We start from the raw sequence: 20,718 nt of genomic DNA, 5'->3' as shown, positions 1-20,718 counted from the left end.
GGAGCTTGCAGCGAAGCTTAGTGCAAGAGCAAGGGGGAGGGGGTGCCCACTTTGTGAGCCGCCTCTGCCATCCCTCTGAAAATGTGGCCAAACCGATGAAAAGTTGGAATTTGCATGTGCTCAGCAGAGCCTTTTTGATTCCAGCAGCTGGTGATTACCAGAGCGGCTTCATAATGGATACAGCTCCATCCCACACAGCTCTCTCGGGAGGCCAGGCTGGATGCTGGCTGTCCCCATGTGCTATAGAATCACAGGATCCATTAAGGTTGGAAAAGATCACTATGATCACCCAGTCCAACCCCAATCCACCATGCCTGCTGACCACGTCCCTCAGTGCCACATCTCCATGTTTTTTGAACACCTCCAGGGGCGGTGACCCCACCACCTCCCTGGGCAGCTGTGTCAGCGTATCACTGCTCTTTATCAGAAGGAATTGTTCCTCATATCCAACTATGGGGCTGGCTGCCCACCAGTGCAGCTCTGAGATAGCTGCTGGGGAGCAGGGAGCTTGTCCCCAGTCCCAGTGGGAGTGGGACTAGCAAGGAGCACGGATAAAATGGAGGTGACCTGAACAAGGGGAGGGGTTTGGACAGTGACCAGAAGAGGAAGAGTAGGAATAACCTTCTAGGGCAGGTAAAAAGAATGGCACTGTGTAACACCAATGCACCAAGTCAGTTTGTCTTGCTCCAGTATTTCCTGTGTATGCCTCAAGGACTGGCCTTTTGCTGGCCGCTGTTCCTCCATTGCTATGTGGGTCTATGGAGATGCTGGCGCCGTGTTTGAGAGGTCGGCACAGGGTTTCTCTGAAGAGCGCCTGAAATGTGGCTGTTGCTAAAACTTGTTTTTACAGCAACCACAAGCACTTAGAAAAAGGATCATTCCTCTTTCAAGCTCCAGCTCAAATAGTTACTTTAACATAAATATACTTCGGTAGCGTCTGCAGTTGGGCACGGCTGCAGAGCCAGGAGTCTGCCTTGTGAAAAGTGTCACAACTATAGTTTGTTTTTGTTCATTTTTGGAGTGTTTTGTTGAGAAGGAAGGAGCCAGACAGCCAGCAGAGCTGTCCCTGGGTAGGATCTGGGAATGGGGGAGCCCTCAGTTCCTGTTTCCGCTCTGCCTGGCTTGGAGCAGGAATTTGGAGAGCCCTAAGAAACCAGTCACCAGCAGTGCGGCTCCAGACAAGAGGTTGTTCAAGATGATGCTGTCACTTTGTTGTTTATTCCTGTCTGCTCATCTGGGTCTTGGTCACTGATGGATGTCAGGGCTTTTTGTTCCCTTCTCCAGCAGAGTGAATGTCTTAGTTTAGATGATTTTTAAGATCACTTTCAACCCAAGACATTCTGAAGGGCGCAAGCCTTGTGCTTCCAGTCATACTCATGGGCACAGGACGTCCAGGGAGGTGGTGGGGTCACTGTGCATGGAGGTGTTCAGGAACCGTGGTGATGTGGCACTGAGGGACGTGGTTATTGGGTATGGTGGGGTGGGTTGGAGTTGGACTGGGTGATCATAGTGGTCTTTTCCTTAACGTGTTGGTCCTATGTCCTGTGGAACGTGCCTTGTTCCTTGAAGATACGATTAACAGAGGGACCAGGAAGGAGAGTTTGTAGATAAATGCCTCTGCAAAGTGGGACTGCACAGTAATCTTCCAGTGCTCCCTTGGGGAGTCAGGTGGCTGGCATGCCTGCCGATGGCTTTGAGCAGGATTCCTTGTAAGCCTTTGAAGAATGTTTGCTATATATCCAGAACCGAATTTTTATTCTGCTGCATGAAAATGCTACCAATGAAAATAGACAAGCTCTCTGGGTCAATTCCACATGCCCTCAGTGAGGCAGAAGTGTTTATTTTTTATGGGCCAATTTTTGTAGTCTACCAGAACGTCTTGTACTGTCTAATACTGCATGGAGCAATAGCTCTGTAGAGTGTGTTTAATAAGAGCAATGTGCTCTAAGGGATATTCAAATCAGAGTTACTTTCCTCGCATGTACGCCCTCGGTAGCGTGTGTTATAAAACATCTGGGTCCAAAATTGCATTAAAGAAATCCAACAGCCAAGTCAACCTGAAAGCCTCCCCCTGTGTTGTAGCATGGCTTTTCTTGGAGAATCGCCTTGTGCAGCCTTCTCCTCTGCTATGGGGACCTGAGCAGATGGCCGGTGTTCTCTCTTTCCCTCTTCCCCAGAATCTGCAAGTCAGGAATAAAATCAGCTTTGGGTTTTCTGTAGCATGTGGAAATGCGAGTCAGAACAGGGGAACTCTGGAGGTGGTTCCTTGGCTCTCCTGGCTTTGCTCTGCCCTTTTCCTCCTGCAGTTCCTGGCTTTTCCTCCCACGTCTGGACCTTGTGTTGCTGGTGATGCTGGAGTATGTGTTTTATGGGCACGGGTGGTGGCAGCTCCATCCCTTCACCTGGGCCTATTGTCATGCTGGAGGACTGCTCTGTTTTGGTACATTTGCCAGTAATGGCAATAATGGCTGCAGCAACGTAGATTGGGTGTATTTACTTCTCTTATTTGCCCTCAAAGAAGCTAGAGAGGGTGGACTGACCAGAGAAACATGTTCTCAGAATGCATTTTGTCCGGCCCAGATGCTGCATGCTGAACTGAATTCATCAATGTGGACAGCAGCGGTGTAGGCTGTGCTGAGTCTGTGCTTTACCTGGCACAGCCCAGGGCTCTCTCCAGGAGCTCTGTGGTTGAATAACACTTGAAGGAGAAAATGTTTGTGCGGAGCGCCGGTGCTGGATCCCCTGTTCTGAACAAGCCTTGCAGTTGTCTTTATGTTTTGTATGTCTGTCTGCAGCGCAAGAGTGATAATTAATGCACAATTGCTCTCCTGGGTTCTGGCAAAGCCAATACTAATTTTCCAAAGTCAGCTCAGAAGTATTGAAAGCACAGTTTTAGGCAGAGCTATGGGTCGACTGTTTCTCCATTTGGCTCCTGCTACTTTGATTGTCAAAAATCACTTTAAGCCTTTCAGTCAGCATTAAAGGGAAAGCATCAATCTGAAACAGTGAAGTCCTGGACATTAGATGATTACGTTTTCCAAAAAATTGTCTCAGTTTGACCTTGGAGGAAGGGGACAGCCAGCATCAGATTCATATATTTTTAATGCAGCTTTTAATTTTTAACTTCTTTCAAACAGGCCTTTCTTTTTTTTTCCTTTATAGATCTTTCCGTAGCGTTTTGCATTCCTCTGCTTTGTAAAGGCACCAATCATTTCCTAACAAGCCAAACAATTCCAGCCTGTGTCTTAAAATACCCATGTGGGGCCCAGAAAGGGCATTCTCCCAACCTTGTACTTGGGGAAAACAAAGCCCAAGGAGGGCAAGAGCTTAGTTTCAGAGGTGCCACGCAGCCGCAATCCTCATTACAAGCAATGGAAACTGCAGTTTTTGACAGCGTGGAGCTGTGCTCCTCTCTTATCCATCCCATAATATTTCACCAGGAAAATGTCTTGGAGGAGCAGTAGGGAACAGTGGAACCATGAGTTGAAGACCATGTCCGCAGTGGTTGGAGTTGCTCTGTGTATATGGGTTGAATGGATGGATGGATGAATGGGACCAGTGGGAGGAGGCCCTGTCCTTGAGCATCTTGTACTGAATTGGGGATGGGGAGGTAGGTTTTTGGTGTTTTGTTTTTTTTTTTTTAATTTTGGAGAGGGCCTGGCAATTTGACAGAGCTCAGACCACACAATGGTTGGTGGTTTCACATGTGTCTCTGGAGCAGAGGGTGTGCGATGAGATATATAAGATTCGCATGCCTGTGCTCTGGCTTGATGTGGTCTCGCTGAGTGAATCAAAGCTTTTGCTTTGAAGCCTGTGGAGGGGGAAGGGAAAGCCTTTGTTCTGGTGTTTGGAGAGTGCTGGAAATACTTGAGCCCAGAAGACTACACCCTTCATTACCCTCTGGGTTATTAGCCCCAGATTGGAAGTATGGCTCTGTCATGTGAAGTATTTGATTATTTATACAGTTAATGTTTAACAGAGTCAGAGTATTAGAATTAAACAGGGGACAACCATCCAACTTTGCATGGTTAAGGGCTAATAAAACTTCTCTGATCCAGTGTTGTCCTTTCACCAGAGGGGATTTTTTTCATTAGCTTTTGAGTGTTAAAAAGAGATCTCCTGTATTTGAGGCAGATGGATCTGTTGGCATCAGACAAAGTGAACGTGCAAAAGTGTCGGTGGCTGGCTTCAATATCCACTCAGCGCAGATGTGGGCTGCTGAAAATTTAAAGGTGAGTTTAATTCATGTCTGAAGTGGAAGTTCAACAACCTCTGCCTTCGAGATGATGCAAAGCTCACAGCTCGCAGCAGTCTTTGGTTTTAATTTCTTTTGAGTTTAGTGTAGTTTACTCAGTTTAATGAGCCTAACGGTGTTGCCCCTAGCATGCTTCATACCGCTGCCCAAATCTAGCAAAATCTCCTCATGGCCCAGAGCTCTCGACATTGAACTTAGTGGTTATGTGATTGCAGGTGATGAGCATGCTGCAATTCCCATACCTTCATCGAGGAGAAGATGGGATAAAGGCTTTATTGCATCCTAGAGAGGTTTCTGAAGAGTAGAAGGGTTACAGATGTCCAAAGTTGTTGTTGCTCATTGAAGAAGAGAAGGTCAAGCTATAGGAAACCCCCCAGACCAAAGGCAGCCGTGACTGTGAACTCAATGCTTGCATTTTAGGTGTCCTGATTGTCTGCTGTGTGTTTCCTTTTCCTCTTATCTCCCAAACACTCCTGCCTGCACAAATGCTGAGTGTACAGCGAACGTAATTTGCTGCTGCCTTGGCTCTATGTACTGATATGGTTGATAACTTGCATTGTGCTAGCAACAGCCATTTAAATCCTTTCTTTATGGCTGGAGAAACAAGGGGGGATCTATGAAAGCACAGCTGTCGCGTGGCTGTAAGATCCTTTGCAAATGTGCATTGTGAGGGCAGTGGGAACTCTGCTGCTTGTTGTGCTTCAAACCACTTCTCGCTGCAGAGGATGGAGGAAGCAATGCTGAAGAGATTCATGCCACCAGCGAGGTGGTTCCACGAACATCACCTTCCTGCTGGGAAGATGGAGAGGGTGAGGTGTTGGTCTCTTTGTCCATGATGAGATTGTCTCTAGGTTTAATGGAAAAGCTTCTTGTGTTCCTTGCTAAGATGAACTTAATTTTATATTCTAAATATCTATTTTTAGATGCATTTCACCTATTAGGTCCCAGCTTGGGTACTTCCTCCCCTCAAAGACGGACGAGCCCTCGAGCTGCCACAGCAGCAGTGACGTTTCTATCTCCTGCAGAGGAAACGCGCGGTGCGGAAATTGGCTCCTGGGGAGCCAGCAAGTGGGAAGTGTCATCCAGCATGGAAGTATTTATTTTTTAAAGACAAGTGGCAACCTCCTGTCCCTCTGCTGCCCCCTGTGCTCCTGATCTGTTTCAGATTTTAATACGTTTCTTGTTTATCTGGAGGAAGCAAATTAATAATAGCAATTGCTCTTTAGAGAGAGAGGCTGCTGAGGGCTGGAGTCGTTTTAATTTGACGTCTGCCTGTTGTCTTGGGCATGCCGTGGGATGGAAGCTTTGCTCAGATGGAAGTTTTGCAGTGCTTTGCAGCAGCTGCGCTGCTTATACTGAGTAGAAGGCCCTGAGGGAGATGGAGGGGACAGTACAGGTCAGAAAGGACAGGCACCCATACAAGTAGATGAGTCTGGTTGGTCCTGATGTCCTCTATACTGAGGAAATGCCAGAGACATCCAAGGGCTGAACGAGCACCGGAGAGGAGAAGGAGCAGCTCACTGCAGCCCCTGGCTTTCTTTGCTTTCACTGAGATGGAAAAAGCTCCAAAAGTAGGAAATTAACCTCACTGCCCCATGCGCGCCAGAGACGTTGTTCAGGTGAGTCTGTAGATGTCATCTAGTAAAACGTGACTGTCCCTGTATGTGCAAGCACGTGGTATGAAATCTTGCAAGTAGGTCTCTGAGCAAAAATGCTCATAGCTGTTGGCACAATGAGGCATTTAGCTAGGCGGTTCAGGGCTCTTAGGCAAGGCAAGTCTAGATGAGTATCTTCCAGAGGTGCATCACTGTCAGGTGCATGGTGCTGGCATGTCTCAGTCCTCCCTGTACACCAGAAACCCATTTCCAGCACTGCTGGAGCTGGAGCCATGCCAGGTTTGCAGGCTGCCTGGAGCTGGGCAGATTCCAGGTGTAGCAAAATACAGTGTGAGCTTCTCTAGCAAATCACAGAACAGCTGAACTCAAGTGCTGGGAAGCCTTAAGCCATGTCAAGAACCATCAGATCCGCTTAAAGGGTTAGGAGCTTTGGAAAGGAAATTGAGTTTCGTTTCTCCACCTTTCTTTGTGATTTCAAGCTCATTCTCCTGGCTCCTTGAAGTGCCTGTGCCAGCCAGTCACAAAACTCTGGAACTTGGAGATTTAAGACAATAGGTTGTCACATTGATCCAGAAGCATCTCCCTTTGCAGCTGCCTGGAGCCATGGCTTGCCTGTGGCATCTTCACTGCTCTGGCTTTGATAGAGAGCGAGTTGGGCTTTTTTCACCTCAAGTGCTCTGGTCATCTTTGTGCTGTGGCAGTCATTCTGCCAGGTGAGGAGATGGCATCTCTGCCTCTCAGAGGAGAAAATGGCCTCTTCATTCTATCTCCTGGCTGCTCCTCATCTGCAAAAACGAAGTGTAAGGGTATTTAATGCTTGGCGCGGCAGTGCAGTGAGCTGTCCTTGTCGCTAAGCAACTGCAGGAAAACTGAGGAGCAGCATTGGGATGAGACCGCAGAGACCTACGTGCAGTTGGGACCCAGGCAAGGGTGGTGCTCCCGTACCCCTTCCATTGCAGCCCTTCCTGCAAAACTGACCCCAATGTCCCCATTGTCCCAATCTGCAATTATTCCTCCCCACTTCTCCCTAAAGTTCGTCCCTTTTTGCATTCCTGTAACGCTTCTCTGAGGGTCTGTGGGAGATTTCCCTCTCTACTCTGTGGACACCATGTAATGCTCACATTATGTGCTGATACAGGACAATTCCTAAAAACCTTTGCTGAGATTGCGGGTAAAACTATAAACGGCACTGTCTCAAATTACCGCCTTTCCTGTTCGAAGGGAAGAGAGAAGCAGGCTCCCGCACCACTCATCTGGTTTTGCTTTTTCCTTCATTTGTCCCGTTACGCTGAGCTCACTGCCTTATGGTTGCTTCCAGCTCCAAATGGAAATAAATTCGCTGATAGCCATGCAGCACGCGTGGCAGCCCCAGTGGCTGTGAGTGGGAGGTGGGGCAGGCGCTCGGTGCTGCTTGGCTTTGGTGTTGGGTTTCAGCAGGTTGCTGGCTGGGATACTGCAGGATTTCCCCTTTCTTTTTTCCCCTTTTCCTTCACAGAGGGGCTTAATTACTAAAATACATCTGTGGTTAGGGGAGTCGGAGGCTCTCCATCTGACACCGAGAGGGCTTCGTGCCACATGATGACAGAAAACCACAGTGAAATGCCTCACTTTGCAATTTTCCTCTTTCCCTTTGCTTCTGTGTACTTAGTGTTAACTGCACAGCGTAGGTTTCCTTTTGTTTTAATTTTAACCAATTCCAAAGAGAGTGAATGGGTCTTTCCTTCCTTTTGCGTCTGCGCCTTCTTTCTGTATATTGTAGCACCAGCCGTCTTGATGACAGATCTTGTCATTATGCGGTGTCATTTTAGATGTTTGCACTGCTCCGAAAGCAAACGAAGGAGCCTGCAGTCTAGCCTGTGTATTGAATAACAATGTATTTCAAAGAGATCTTGCAAAAAGAGATCTGTTAAGTTTTTAAATCAGAACCATGAGTTGTAGACTCATCTTTCGCTTGTTATCACTGCTTGTGGCCATTTGGGCTTCCAAAGGCTGTTAAGCTGTGGAAATATCTTGAGTTTGGAAAATAGGGGATGCTCTGCTTTGGGTTCTCTTGGGCAGCTTTTCCATTTTGGGCTGCTCCCCGAAGCTCCTGATGTGGATTTGGGGAGCCCTGGAGATGTGGTGGGTAACCAGGACAGCTGCTGTGGGGATGCACGATGAGCAAGCGTGCTGTTGAGGATTTTAAAGTCACCCCACAGGAATCTGCTTCTGAGAGGAGCTGTGTCCTAAAGATGTTGCAAACTGCTGATGTAGAGGAGCTGAGCATCCTTGTCAGGCATCTGCCTCCCAACCGCCTTCCTTTCAAGCAAGGGAGGCTGCAAGGGAAGTCTTAACTCCGCAGACCTCCCGCTGCCTTCCTGACTTTTCAGCAGGGTCGTGTGAAAACAATGCCATCAAAGCGTTTCTTTTTAAAAATGTTCCTTTATTTCAAGTGCAATGACTGCTCTGCACGGGGTTTTCATTGTGCAGCATGAGACAATTTGAGTGATTGTCAGGCACAACCCCAAATGTGGCTGTGTGGGCTTGCCAAGAACGAGATATGAAGATGTGTATGTCACGTCCTTTTGTGGATTGGTCTTGTCCCTCTTATGCGTTTCTGTATCCCCATTAGAAATACTGCCTGGGCACTCTGCTCCTGCCCTTTGGTTATGCACTGGGGTTTGCAGGAAGTGTTCGACACAGACCTTTCTTGGGGCCACTGAGGGGTTGTCTTGTCCAGGAGATGCCACATAATCCAACTGCTGTGGTACAGCCTGTGGAGTTGACTCTGTAGTTGTTGTTTGGGTGCAATCTATAGGTTGGTGGAACTGGAGGGCATCCAACAAGATCCTGGTCCTGGTGGGCAAGGTGGCAAATTTCTCCAGCAGATGGTTTGGTTGGGTTTGGATCTGCCACAGAATGCATGGACGCTGCTGGATGTCCCCAGGCAGCTGTGCTGGCCTTTCCCAGTTGGGCTCATTGCAGAGATCCCAAGGGCGGAAGCTATTTTCTGCTTTTCCCAGTGCTATGTGGTGCATATTTAATCTCATGATGCAATGTCCTGCAACCTTTTCGTTAGACCACTCCTCTCACCTTGTATTTTCAGCTCTTGGATCAAAAGAAAATCGGAAAAACTCTTTCATACAATCATTACTGTTGCAGAAGGCCTCTCAGATCATCCAGCCCACCTCACCATGTCCACTGACCACGTCCCTCAGTGCCACATCTCCACGTTCCTTGAACACCTCCAGGGATGGTGACCCCACCAAGCTCCCTGGGCAGCCTGTGCCACTGCATCACCGCTCCTTAGGAGAAGGAATTGTTCCTAATATCTCCTGGCACAACTTGAGGCCGTTACTCTTGTCCTGCTTCTCTTTCTGTTGCAAGCCACGATGCTGTTGACCTTTGTGACCGCCATGTTTGTCATTTCTCCACCTCCTTTTCTGTGATCGCTCTGCTTGGGAATGTGTCCGTCTTTCCAGCCCAAGCTAATGACACAGATAACCAGAAGAAGTTCATCACTTTTATGTTGATGTCAGCGACCAGTCCAGCTGCTGTGGGGCACTTGTGGTTATCTGAACAACTCCCTGTCCTGGAATTAAGTCCTGTTCACATGGATTAATTAATACCCTCGCAAAGTATTCCAAAATTATTCTGGAATAAAAAGTTCACAAGGTGAAGCTGATCTGGAATAGCAAATGCTGAATAATTTCTTCTTCAATAACTGGTTAATTTCCCAATATGGAGCAGCCCTAATAGGCTCAAAAATTTAAGCTTTATTGGTTTAGAAAAAAGGTGGAAACCACTAACTTTTAGTGAAACTACTGAAGTGTGCTAAGCCATTCAAGACCAATAATATTTCTACAATGTAAAAATGTTTGGCTGTGGTCTCCTCAATGAAATTCAATAGCAAGAAAAAAGAGAGAGGGATGGGTTTGTTATGAGTTGGGGCTGTGGCACTTGGCAACCAACTGCTGCAGGTGCATGCGAGGAGCACGAGTTTCCATGTTAGGATGACTGCTTCCTTGGGGATGGTGTGTCTGGCCATCAGAGTGACCTCCCCAAAGGACCTAACGATCCTTGTTGTCCAGCAAGGACAAAAGAAGGGGAAAGAGTGAGAGTGGTGGGGATGGAACTGTGCGTCTTTGGGAGCACTGCTGTGGGGGCTGTGCCTGACTGGGGGATGGGTGGTGGAGAGCAGGAATGGGGGAACGGTGACATTGCAAAGAGTTTTCCACTTCTGAAGAGCAGTTTGAACACAGAGCCCTTTTCTTTGCTTGAAAGCAAGGTTTTGTGAGGGAAGTTAATTGACCTTTTCAGTAAATGGTTACTGAGGCCATTACCACAAACACTTCGTAAATGTGATGCTCATTTAACAACGTTGCCAGCAACTTAGAAAGTCAGACTTCATGCTCCCAGTATAAAACTGTTTTTAATGGAAAAAGTGTCTTTCTTTTTTGGAAGAATTGGAGCAGGTTCTTGTACTGAATCTAGGCTGCTTCATTCCCTCAGAAGGCTTTTGAGGGCCAGGAAAATTATAACTAATAACTTCCCTAGAAATCATCGAGCTGCTATTTTAAGGTCTGATGTCTCAGGGAGGATCAGGGCTGTGTGCCATTTCCCTCCATTGCTTCGTGCTGCCCTGGTTTGATGCTGGTGCTTCGCCAGGGGTGCTGCTGGCCTGGCTGGTCCCAAGGAACAGAGACTTGTGAGCAGAGCAAGTTGTGAGGCTCTCAGTTTTGCTTCTGATTTTCAATATTGGTCAGTTGAGTTTGTTTTTTGTTTGGTCGTGGTTTTAGTTGTACGCTTCAGAGGTGGCTCCAGTTGCAAAATATGGCATGAATGGAGCTGCAGGATGAGCATCTCCTTGTTTCTTAGAGGGTTTCAGAGGTAGTGGGTCTCTCTTTCTCACATTGCTATCACGAGTTCTGCCTTTCTCCTCCTTCCCATCTCAGAAAAACAAAGCTTGGATAAATTGCCAACCCGGGAGTGAGGCTGTGTCTTAGAAAAGCAGAACAGCAATGGGAACAGATAAAGAAAAGGATGCCTGTGGCTCTGGAGTAACTTCATCCCCTGCCAGCAGGTACCCAGGGATGAGCGCTTAAACCAGGAGCCAGAACAATGGGTACAAGGAGACTCTGACCGATTTAACAGGATTAGGCAGACATAACTCAATTTTTATTCAGGCCAAGTTGCTGACCCCAAGGCTTTTCCCCTGCAGACCTGAGCAGGCTGGCTTTGGGGCACCTCGAGCACAACGCGCTGTGTCTGCGCGCTGCAGGTGCAAGCTGCACAGCCGCTTTGGGTTCAGTTGTTTTCTACCATAGAGAATAAAGTGAAAGCGCTGTGCTAATTGGATCTGGATTGGAAATTCCTGCTATCCCGGACAGCCCAGGTTTGCAGGGTGGAACAAAGGAGCAGAGCCGCCGCTCGCGGGGCGCGTCCATGCGAACAATGGCAGTACAAAAGGGTTCTGGCACGGCCGACACTTTGTGAAAATGGCAGGGATTGTTTTGTTTGTGGGGCTGAGGGCTTGCAGGGATCACCACATAAAGAGGACTGTAGAGGCAACGACGCTGCTCAGCTTTTCTACATGCAGTGAAATCGGTGCTTCCGTCGCAGTGGCTCTTCTATGACTGGACAAGAGACATTTCCTCACTAAAACCCTTTTATGTCCTAGGTGATGGTTTGGGGTTGGACTAGGTGGTATTTTCCTACTCTAATGATTCCATGATTCTATTCTGTGATTCTCAGTTGTTGGAAATCTGGGTGAGCCCAGCTAGGAGGATCCTAATTATTCTAATCACAATCAGTGATTATCCTAGTTGCTGATTTTGTGATCCAGCCTTGCATGCAGGCTCTGGCATCTCAGGTGGGTTTCCTCAAGGCACAGCTCCAGGCTAGGCTAGCTCCAGGGGCAGCCTGAGTTGATGGAACTCCTGGGTTTAGAAACTCCAACAAAAAAGGAATTTGGTCCTCATGGATATTTGCTTTCATGCTTGAAAATAATTCTGCGTCGGGCTGCCCAGAGAAGCTGTGGGTACCCCATCCTTGGAAGCATTCAGGGACAGGCTGGATGGAGCCCTGGGCAGCCTGATCTGGTGAGGGCAACCAGCCCATGGCAGGGAGTGGGGCGGGGGGGGCTTTAAGCTCCCTTCCAACCCAACCCATTCTGTGATTCCACAGTTTTTTGAGAAGGTACCTCAGCTATGACAAGGAGCAACATTGCTGTATATTTAGATACAGCCCTTAATGAATGCAGAAACATGAATACTTTGGGGATCATCACAGTTGTTTCCTTTCTCTCTTGATGTGGAGGTGTTGCATTCACCATTTCTGTCCATTAATTTAGTGCACACACTCATCTTTCTAACCTTCTCTTTGTTTTAAGCAAGTTCTTTATATTCAAGCTTGCCATGAGATACACAAGAGCAGCAAAGAGACTGGACAGCGATTTGCCACCAGTTATTACGCAGGCAGTATGTGTCAGCAGAGCCATGGTGAACTCTCCCTCTCTTCAAACCCTCTCTATTGTTTATGCTGCTGCACAATCGCCATTCGGCCCCGTTTGCATTAGCTCTGAGCTGCCAGCACAGGCGTTCAGCTTGCAGGGCTGCAAATTAGCAGAGGAAATCAGTCAGAGCTTCAGAATGAGGGTTGTTGGTTTTTTTTTCCCCTTCTTCCCCCAAACCATATGACTTCAGAGCAAGGGTTGCGCATCTGGGTAGATTAAAAACCCATTTGCTGGTAGGCAGCGGAAGGATGTGGAAGGTGGTGTGGGGAGGGGCGTCCTCAGCATTGGGGCTGGGAATGGGGTTTGGGGTCTGAATAGGTAACAAAGAGTGCTTGAAGCCTGGGGAGAGAATGGGAGCAATTTAGGGTGTCTGGGGGGAGATGTCACAGAGCAGAAGCAGTCTGCTGGAGCCCACCCCTGGAGTTGGGCAGGGGGAGGAAAAAAAACTCTGTTAGGCTTTTGGATAAACAAACAGCAGAAATCTCGTAAGGGTAATAATGGAAATCACTGGGAAATTGAGTTAATACAAGGGCATCTGTGTAAGTGAATGCTTGGGACAGGGAAACGGCATTGTCCTTTAACTCTACTAATGCTGGAACAGATGGGGAGCGCGGTGCACTTCACGCATTAGCTGGCTCAGATAAAGAGCAGAGCAGAGGCCGATCCTTGCGGCTGATTAGAGGTTAACAGGAATAGAAACCAGCGGATTGACTCTTCATTTGCAGGAGGTGTTCTGGGATCAGAGCAGATGGCAGCGAGAGCGTCCCTCCAGCTTACTCAGCTGCTCAGAGGAGCTTACGGCTACCTCCAACACAAACAACTGCACTCGCATCCCCTCTTGTTAAAGCTGCAGCTTCTTCCCCAGCCTACCCACACACATGGCTTTGCTGGCAGGCCTCTGGTTGCCAATGTCCAGTGTCTGACCATGCACTTGCATGGCAGCTCGTCCTCTGCCCATGGCTGTCCATTGACTCCCGAAGGATACGGTTGTCCCATCTCAGCCACATCCCTTTGTTACGGCATCAGTTTGTTAATTGTCCTCATTAGCTCTGCCAAACCACATTGCTTTTCTTGGGTGGTATGGCCGGGAAAGGGAAAAGCAGTGTGGAGGGGTGGGGAGGAGGGCCCCAGCCCTTCAGATTTATGTCCTTCCCCGTTCCCTGCCCCGCAGAGGTTCCCTGCCCCGCAGAGGTCTGGCTGCAGGGCAGCACCTTTGCGTGTGGCATCCATTTGTCACAAAAAGAAATTGCTTTGTGGAGGGGAGAGGGGGCAGACGTGTAAATCCGAATGAGCTCTCTCCTCATTGAATTGCTTGAAGCATGGATTGCCTCTTTTGCAAGGGAGAAATTGCAATTGATTCAGCCTTTACCTCTTTCTTTTTGTCTGTGAGCGCTCTGAAAAGGCACATTTTATCTGTGTGTGACAACACCTGCCTAGGGTGCCTCTCATTGAGCTCCGCTGAATCAAAAGAGCAACAAGAAAAGTGGGTTTAATTGCACACATCTTCAGCGGAGTCTTTCTTGCACTTACAGCACAAAAGGCCAGCCCTGCGCTATTTGAATGGAGCCTGGGAGGGCTGGAGTGAGCAGTACTCTCCATTACTATCAGAGGCAGATGATTCACTTTGCCGGAGCATTGTCATGTGCAAATGAGTTCATGAGCCCATCTCCTTTCCAACTGCAAGGTCAGAGACTGAGCAATTGTCAGGATCAGCCGGCTGGAGGAATTGATCTATTAGCTGGAAAGCTTGCGGAGATTTTACTAACCTCCGCTTCCTACCGCGTAAGCACACAGACACCTTCCTCCCATGGGTGTTGTCTACATTACAAATATTGACTGATTTTAAGTTCACGTTTGGAAAGCTGCTGTTTCTAGGCTCGGAAATGTGACCAAGAATGACTTATAAATAACACTAGGCGCAGCAATTATTATTCATTGCTAGTTATGGCTTTCACACAGTGGAAAAACAAATGGTTTTTCCACTACAAGCTGGAGCTGCAGTCCATTTAATCACTGAAGGGCTTGGAATCGCTTTAGTTTAAAATACCTTTCCGCTGTGGTTTGGGAATTTTAAAAATATTTGGGTCATGGTAACCTAGTGTATATGACTTGCACTGAAAATTTTGGTTTATGTTGTCTACATCTGCAGAGCCCCATAAACATCTGTGTAGCCTTTCCTGTCTGTTCTATCAGGGCTCACTGTGCCTGGCAGCTCTTTCTGGTCTTAATGGAGCCCAGTGTTTGGTTGTACTCAGCTTCCTCAGCAGAGTGGCTGCCTTGTTCTCTCTGTAGAGCCATTCCTTGTCCTCCTTCATGGTAGGTCTTCTTGAAAGGTCTTCCTTCTAGGCAAAGATCTTTGAGCCTGTGAAAGGAGTTAAAAGATTGCTCCTGGTCCTCTTGTGCAGCAATCATAGTAAAATAAAGGTTCGAAAGACCTCCAACTGAACTGATCCCTACCATGCCCCCGAACCATGTTCTTCTTATGGTTCTTCATGATTCTTGAACACCTCCAGGACTTCACCACCTTCTTGGGCAGCCTCTTCCAGTGCATCACCACTGTTAATGCTGGTGCAACTGACTCAGGTTGTTTCTGCTGGTCCAGGGTTAACTCCTGGGATGTCTGGTCCCATGAGAAGGCTGTGTGGGGACTCTGCCAGCTCTGTGCAAGGCGGGCACATGCCATGCCTGGGATGAGCAAACTCATTTTTTCTAAGTGGTGCAACTCTGAGAATGACAACTGTGAGTTCTGCCTGAGCTGAGGTGTGAAATCTGGGGGATGGCTGCGAGCAGCAACTGCTGGAGGAAGCAGAGCTGAGTTCCTGTCTGGTGGTATAGCTGCAGGATGCTCCTCATCCTCCTTGTGGTGCTTGAACAGTCTGGAAGTCACAGTTACAAGAAGGGAGCAGATCATGCCGGGGTTTTGCTGGTTTCTGGGGTCTGTGGTCTATGACTATATCTGTACGTGATGTTGTTTTGGAAAGGCTGAGCAAAATTGGTTAATCTGTTATGGCAGTGACTCTGGCCTGCCTGACTCTGAACCACAGGTGCTTTGATGTAACCAGCTTGCGTGCTGGCTCTGCAGACTCCTGGTGTCTGTTGCAGGACCCAAGGCCAGGGGTGCATTTCAAGGAGGCTTTGTCTGCTGCAGTTTTGTTCTCTGAAGCAGAAATCCATCTTTTTTTTCAGAGATGATCTCTGCTCTAGGAGGGCTGAGCTGTTCCCTCAAGGTGCAGGTAAAGGGTCTGGGAGTCTCTCCTTGCAGGTGGCTTATGGACACCTGAGTTATAACTACATAGCTCTGACTGCTCTGATAGAGTTGGAAGAATTTGCAAAGCTCCTTTTGATTGAGTAGATTTAGAGATCTAAGCGTTTTTCATCTTGGTTAAAGGTACTCTGGTCGAGGCCTTGGTGATCCTATCATAACAGCAAAGCTCTGGGTGCTGAAGCTGCTGGTCGACTTCATAGGGCTTTCAGAGCCCAGGAGGGTTGGAGCATCCTGCTCCTCCCAGCCTGTGGGGCTTATACACCCCAAAGGGAAAATGCTGCCCTGCTAATGAGTTTAGAAGTGACACCAGTGTGGAGCTCACAAACTCCCAGCATACATCCCTAGGGGCTGTTTTAATTTAAAGCAGAGGCACAATATCCTGCAATGCTAATGCAACATCAGAGTGGGGACTCTGGGGGCAAATGTGCCACGGCAGGGAAAAGGTCTTTGCTCAGGTGTTTTGTCCACGTTGGACGGATAAATGGAATTATGAAGGAGGTGTGCTAATGGTGCAGCGTGTGGCTGTGTTTAGTGTGGTGTTTATGCTGATTTGCAGCGCTCTCTCTGCAGCTCACAGAGGCAGCTGTCCATGCTCAGCTCCTCCTGCACCCTGGATCAAAGGGGCATCTATTGGGAAGCATCCATGGTGGGAGTTCTTTTGGGGTAGAGGGAGGAGCCTGAGCCTTTTTCCTGGGACTAATCTGGGGTTTAATGAGCCTGTAGTTACCAAGATGATACTTAATTATTTCTTTTTCATAGCATTCAAGCCCTGGCACTGTCACTTTGCTGGCAGCAAATCAAACACCAAGTTAGCTTATGTTAACTGTGTGCTAGGAACAGAAGATGAAGTCCTAGATAAGCACTCGGCTGTAGGAACTTCTTAAATTGAACTGAGCAGGGGGGACACAGGGCAGGGCGTTTGTTTTTGCTCTCAGCACTATCCAGACCCTGTGTCTGTATATGGGGCTGTGTTCCACTTTGCTGGAGGGCCCCATATGCTCTGTGGGATTTGAGCTGGTGGCACGGTGACAGCTGTCCTTCTGCAGGTGGCCATCACCTGTTGGGGACTGTAGTGTCAGAGATTTCTGAGGACCACAGAATCAGCTCTGAGCTGCAGAGCAGGGCTGGGTGTGGTAGCTATAAGCTGACCTGACGTTAATGTAAATATTCCCAAACAATGCCGTTGTTCCTGCGGGTTCCTCTCTCTCCCCCGTTGCCATGTTTAAGTTCTGACTAAGCTTTTGTTAAATGTTTTGTGTAGAGTTTCTAGTTTATCTTAACTAGACCTGCTGCTGTGACAGCTCAAATCTAAACTGAGGCTGGACTTACGGCCCAAATGCCAGATGAACTTGGCTATCACAGGCGTGTTGAATGGCTCTGGTAGGTGCAAAAACCCAGACTACACATGGTGAGGACCAGTTGTGGGAGAGTACAGCTTTTGGGATGTCCCACAATGTCGTGTGCCTCTGGTGCTGGACAGAACTGTGTCCATGCCACAGAGCAGCATGAGTCAAGGTTCTGGACAAATGTCCACTTATGGTTTCCTCTTGATTTCAGACTACAGTTGATGCAGGAGTTGGACTCGATGATCTTCATGGGTCCCTTGCAATTCAGGTTATCCTGTGACTCTGTGATTTTCAGGCTGACACCTGTCCGAAGCAGGTTGGTTGGTTGTAAGAGCTGAGCTCCTCCAGCCTGGTTAGCCTCAAGTAGGGTCTGGCTTAGAATCCTGGTGGAGTAACTCTTTAAGGCAGTGTTTATGGCTTGTAATTTGTCTTGAAGGGTTTTATATATACGTACATATGGGTGTCCATGCATGTGTATCCATACATTATTGCTCAGGAACGTTGTTTCCAATCCTTTTAACTCGTTCAGAAAGCAAACTAGGGAGAAACTGGCAGCGAATCGGTGCAGCCTGCCAAGCATTGCAGACCAGAGAAGTGGTAAAACATAAACACTTTGGAGTTTATCCTCAAGATTTACACGGCGTGGCTGCTGAGGGCTGCACCTCCCCAGCAGCGCTTCTACTGCTGGCAGTGTGCGAGCAAGAGGGCAGTGTGGGGCCGTGTGTCCGTCTACCCCTGCCCTCCCAAGGTTAAACACCACCATGTTGGATGCTCTGTTGGCTGCACAGTCTGAGCTTTGGTCAATGGCTGCAGAACAGGTCTGCTTCCCCCATCCCGTGTGCTAAAGTGAAAGCAGACCTCCTTGACACTTAATCAGATTTGAATGTGGTTTTTGGCGTGGCTTTAAAGAGACTGGCAGTGAATAGCTAGTTTTGATGCCGTTTATTAAAAACCTCTGGTAGAATTTGTCTCAGAAAGCTTTAGTGCAAGCTGGCAAACGCGCAAGGGTTTGATGCAGTTAATGTATTTTAATCTCTCCCGCACCCCTTCTTCTCGTCTGTCGTTCACTGTGGGCCTCTCAGCTGTCTGCTGCCTTTTTTAGGGTGATGGTAGGCTCCACAGAAACCTCTGTTCAAACGTGGCCTAAATGAGGTACCAGGGGCATGGAGGAAAGTGGACTTCCTCTGCAAGGAGGAGGACCAGGCTGCATGGGCACCACGTAAGGCTCCACACAGAGGTGTCTCCACTGACCCCACTTGTCCTCATCCTCATCAGGAGAGGGAAGAGGGCAGATGGATGCGAAATGTTGATCTTTGACCTCCTCAGTAGCATGCTTGTGGGATAGGCTCCTTGGGAAGGTCTGGAGTGTCTTCACTGCCCGGGGAGGTGGTGGAGTCACAGTTCCTGGAGGTGTTCAAGGAGCGTGCAGTTGTGGGTCTTAGGCATGTGGCTTAGTGGGCAATATTGGTGGTAGGTGGATGGTTGAACCAGATGATCGGAGAGGTCTTTTCCAACCTTTATGATTCTGTGATTCACCCAGCCTTGGCTCCAGCATGAGAACAGTGGACGTTCAGTCTTTTCTCTCCAACTTTAACCCTCTTTTGTTCAGTGCATCCACCTTCTTTGGGCCCAGAGGACTTTCCCTTCCATCTGAGCCTATTTCTCGCCCTTCATCCACTTTGGAGAATTGTCGGGACATTTTTCACAGTTTGTGCCTGAAGGCACTGCAGCCCCTCGCAGCATGGCAGAGGCTGTCAGGAGCACGGCTGAAGGACGATGACATTTGTGCCAACAATTTGGGCAGTCCCTGGGCCCAGTGCATAGATCGTGCTGACAAGCAGCTCCCTGCCAGCTGTATTTTGGAGAGAGCTCACGTGTCAGGAGAGGGTTTGCAGGGGTCACTCCCATCTCTGCTTTTTGTTCTCACTGTGCGGAAGAACTTAAAGATGTGGTCATGCCCTGGAGCTCTGTGCCTGGTCGAGGGAATGAAGCTGGAGCTGCATTGTATTTAATTTTATGTTGTTTGCTTCATCAAAGAAAAGAAAACCTGGCCTTTCTCTGCCCCCTCTTGCTCACGTGAGTTGTGGTGCGAATTCAGTGAGGGGGAGGTGCGGGTGAGGATTGCTCCCAGGAGGGAAGGAGGCTGAGAGACTCTTAAACAAATGAGAACCGAGCGGCTTTGCTCTTCCCCTGTGGTTTGGCTGTTAAATAAACTCACCGAGGAGGCTGGCTGCATGCGCGTGCTGGTGCAGGAGTGTGTTTGTATGTGAGCTGGGTTCTGGATGGTAGTGAAGCCAGTGCAGCTCACAAGTCCATTGCACAGTCAGTGGTCATACTTGGATGTCTGCTTGGTTTATTTAGGCTGAAGTCAGCAAATGCAAGGTAATACATGGGAACAGAGGAGCCAGAGTGGATGGTGACCTCTCTTTCCCAGAAGACAGATGGAGGGTGCAGGGATCCTTGGGTGATGCTTTCCTTCAAAGAGCAATGCAGAAGTGACCTTCGCTGGCTGTGCACACTTTCTAGAGCTTGCATGAGTGGTTGTGGTCAGAGCAAAGCTAAGTCACCTTTCCCTATTTTCCTTTTCCCTTTCCAGGTTTCCACCTCAGTGGGACGGTGACAGAGCCAGCGACTGCGACAGAACCAGAGATGACCTACAAGGTGGCCATCAGCTTCGACCGCTGCAAAATCACATCAGTGACATGTGGCTGCGGGAACAAAGACATTTTTTACTGCGCCCACGTCGTGGCGCTTTCACTGTACAGGATCCGCAAGCCGGACCAGGTCAAACTCCGTCTTCCCATCTCAGAGACCCTTTTCCAGATGAACAGGGACCAGCTCCAGAAGTTTGTTCAGTATTTGATCACAGCACACCACACTGAGGTGTTGCCCACTGCCCAGAAGTTGGCTGATGAGATCCTGTCCTCCAACTCGGAAATCAACCAAGTGCACGGTAATTCCTTGTTCTTTCCTTGCTGGCTCAGCACGAATCCACTTGTTTGGAGCTGGGGCTGGTGGTCTTACAGCGGTGGTGGTGGCCGTTGTTTTGCCATGTTTGTTACTGGCAGTGTCAAACTGATGGTAGAAGTGGGCAGTGGTACCACTCTGGTGTTGGCCACATGTCTCTTCTGCCCTCTGTGGGGATGAATTGTCGGGGCGATGGGGAGTAAGAGGAAAGTAGGGACATGTCTCCTGCAGCACATGGTGACTCTGTGTCACCCTGGCCCTGCATCTTGCTAAGTCAGATGTGACCGAGCTGGCGGGAGATAAAGCTTTAATCTCCATGGGTGCTAATTTGCCCATAGTAAATGAGTGCTGCTGCCTTGACCTACTGCACAAAGGCAATGAAGGATGTTTCCTGGGGCTTTGTGTTTAAAGGGTGCTTTTGAACTTCCTCCTCTAGAAGTCACCAGCTAGGAGTTGGTGTCCATCCCAGCCTAGGATATGGTGAGTCCCCCTGGGGTCCCTTGGCCAGCACAAGGCAGTGCTCCTGCTGTGTCCTTCTGAGGAGCCCTGGAGCTGAAGTTACCCAGGGCCTCCAACAATGAGCCGGTCTGCACCGCGCCTGTCCCTCCAGCTGTAAAGCAGAGATAATGAATACTTATCTGCCACGGAAGGGCGTTGTGGGGATTAACACATGCCTGTTAGCTGCTCTGAAGATGAAAAGCCCCATATGCAGCCTAAAATAGGATCTGAACTGGTTGCATCCACATGTAGCAGTGAGGCCAGGGGTCCATTTCCAT

The 20,718-nt window shown here is 48.6% G+C and overlaps 1 protein-coding gene across 1 annotated transcript in view; it reads left to right on the top strand.

The window, feature by feature from the left end:
• The first annotated feature begins 4,111 nt into the window (after positions 1 to 4,111).
• ZSWIM5 (zinc finger SWIM-type containing 5) overlaps positions 4,112 to 20,718 on the top strand; it is a 36,697-nt gene continuing 20,090 nt past the window's right edge. The window contains exons 1-2 of the mRNA XM_010716187.3: positions 4,112 to 4,232; positions 19,572 to 19,928. Coding sequence (XP_010714489.1) covers positions 19,625 to 19,928 — 304 coding nt within the window. The 5' untranslated portion in view covers positions 4,112 to 4,232; positions 19,572 to 19,624. The remainder of the gene's footprint in view (positions 4,233 to 19,571; positions 19,929 to 20,718) is intronic.

This window comes from Meleagris gallopavo, chromosome 10, assembly GCF_000146605.3.
Source record: "Meleagris gallopavo isolate NT-WF06-2002-E0010 breed Aviagen turkey brand Nicholas breeding stock chromosome 10, Turkey_5.1, whole genome shotgun sequence".
Lineage (NCBI taxonomy): Eukaryota > Metazoa > Chordata > Aves > Galliformes > Phasianidae > Meleagris > Meleagris gallopavo.
The sequence above is the reverse complement of the archived record's forward strand: the minus strand, read 5'-3'. Positions and strand labels throughout refer to the sequence as shown.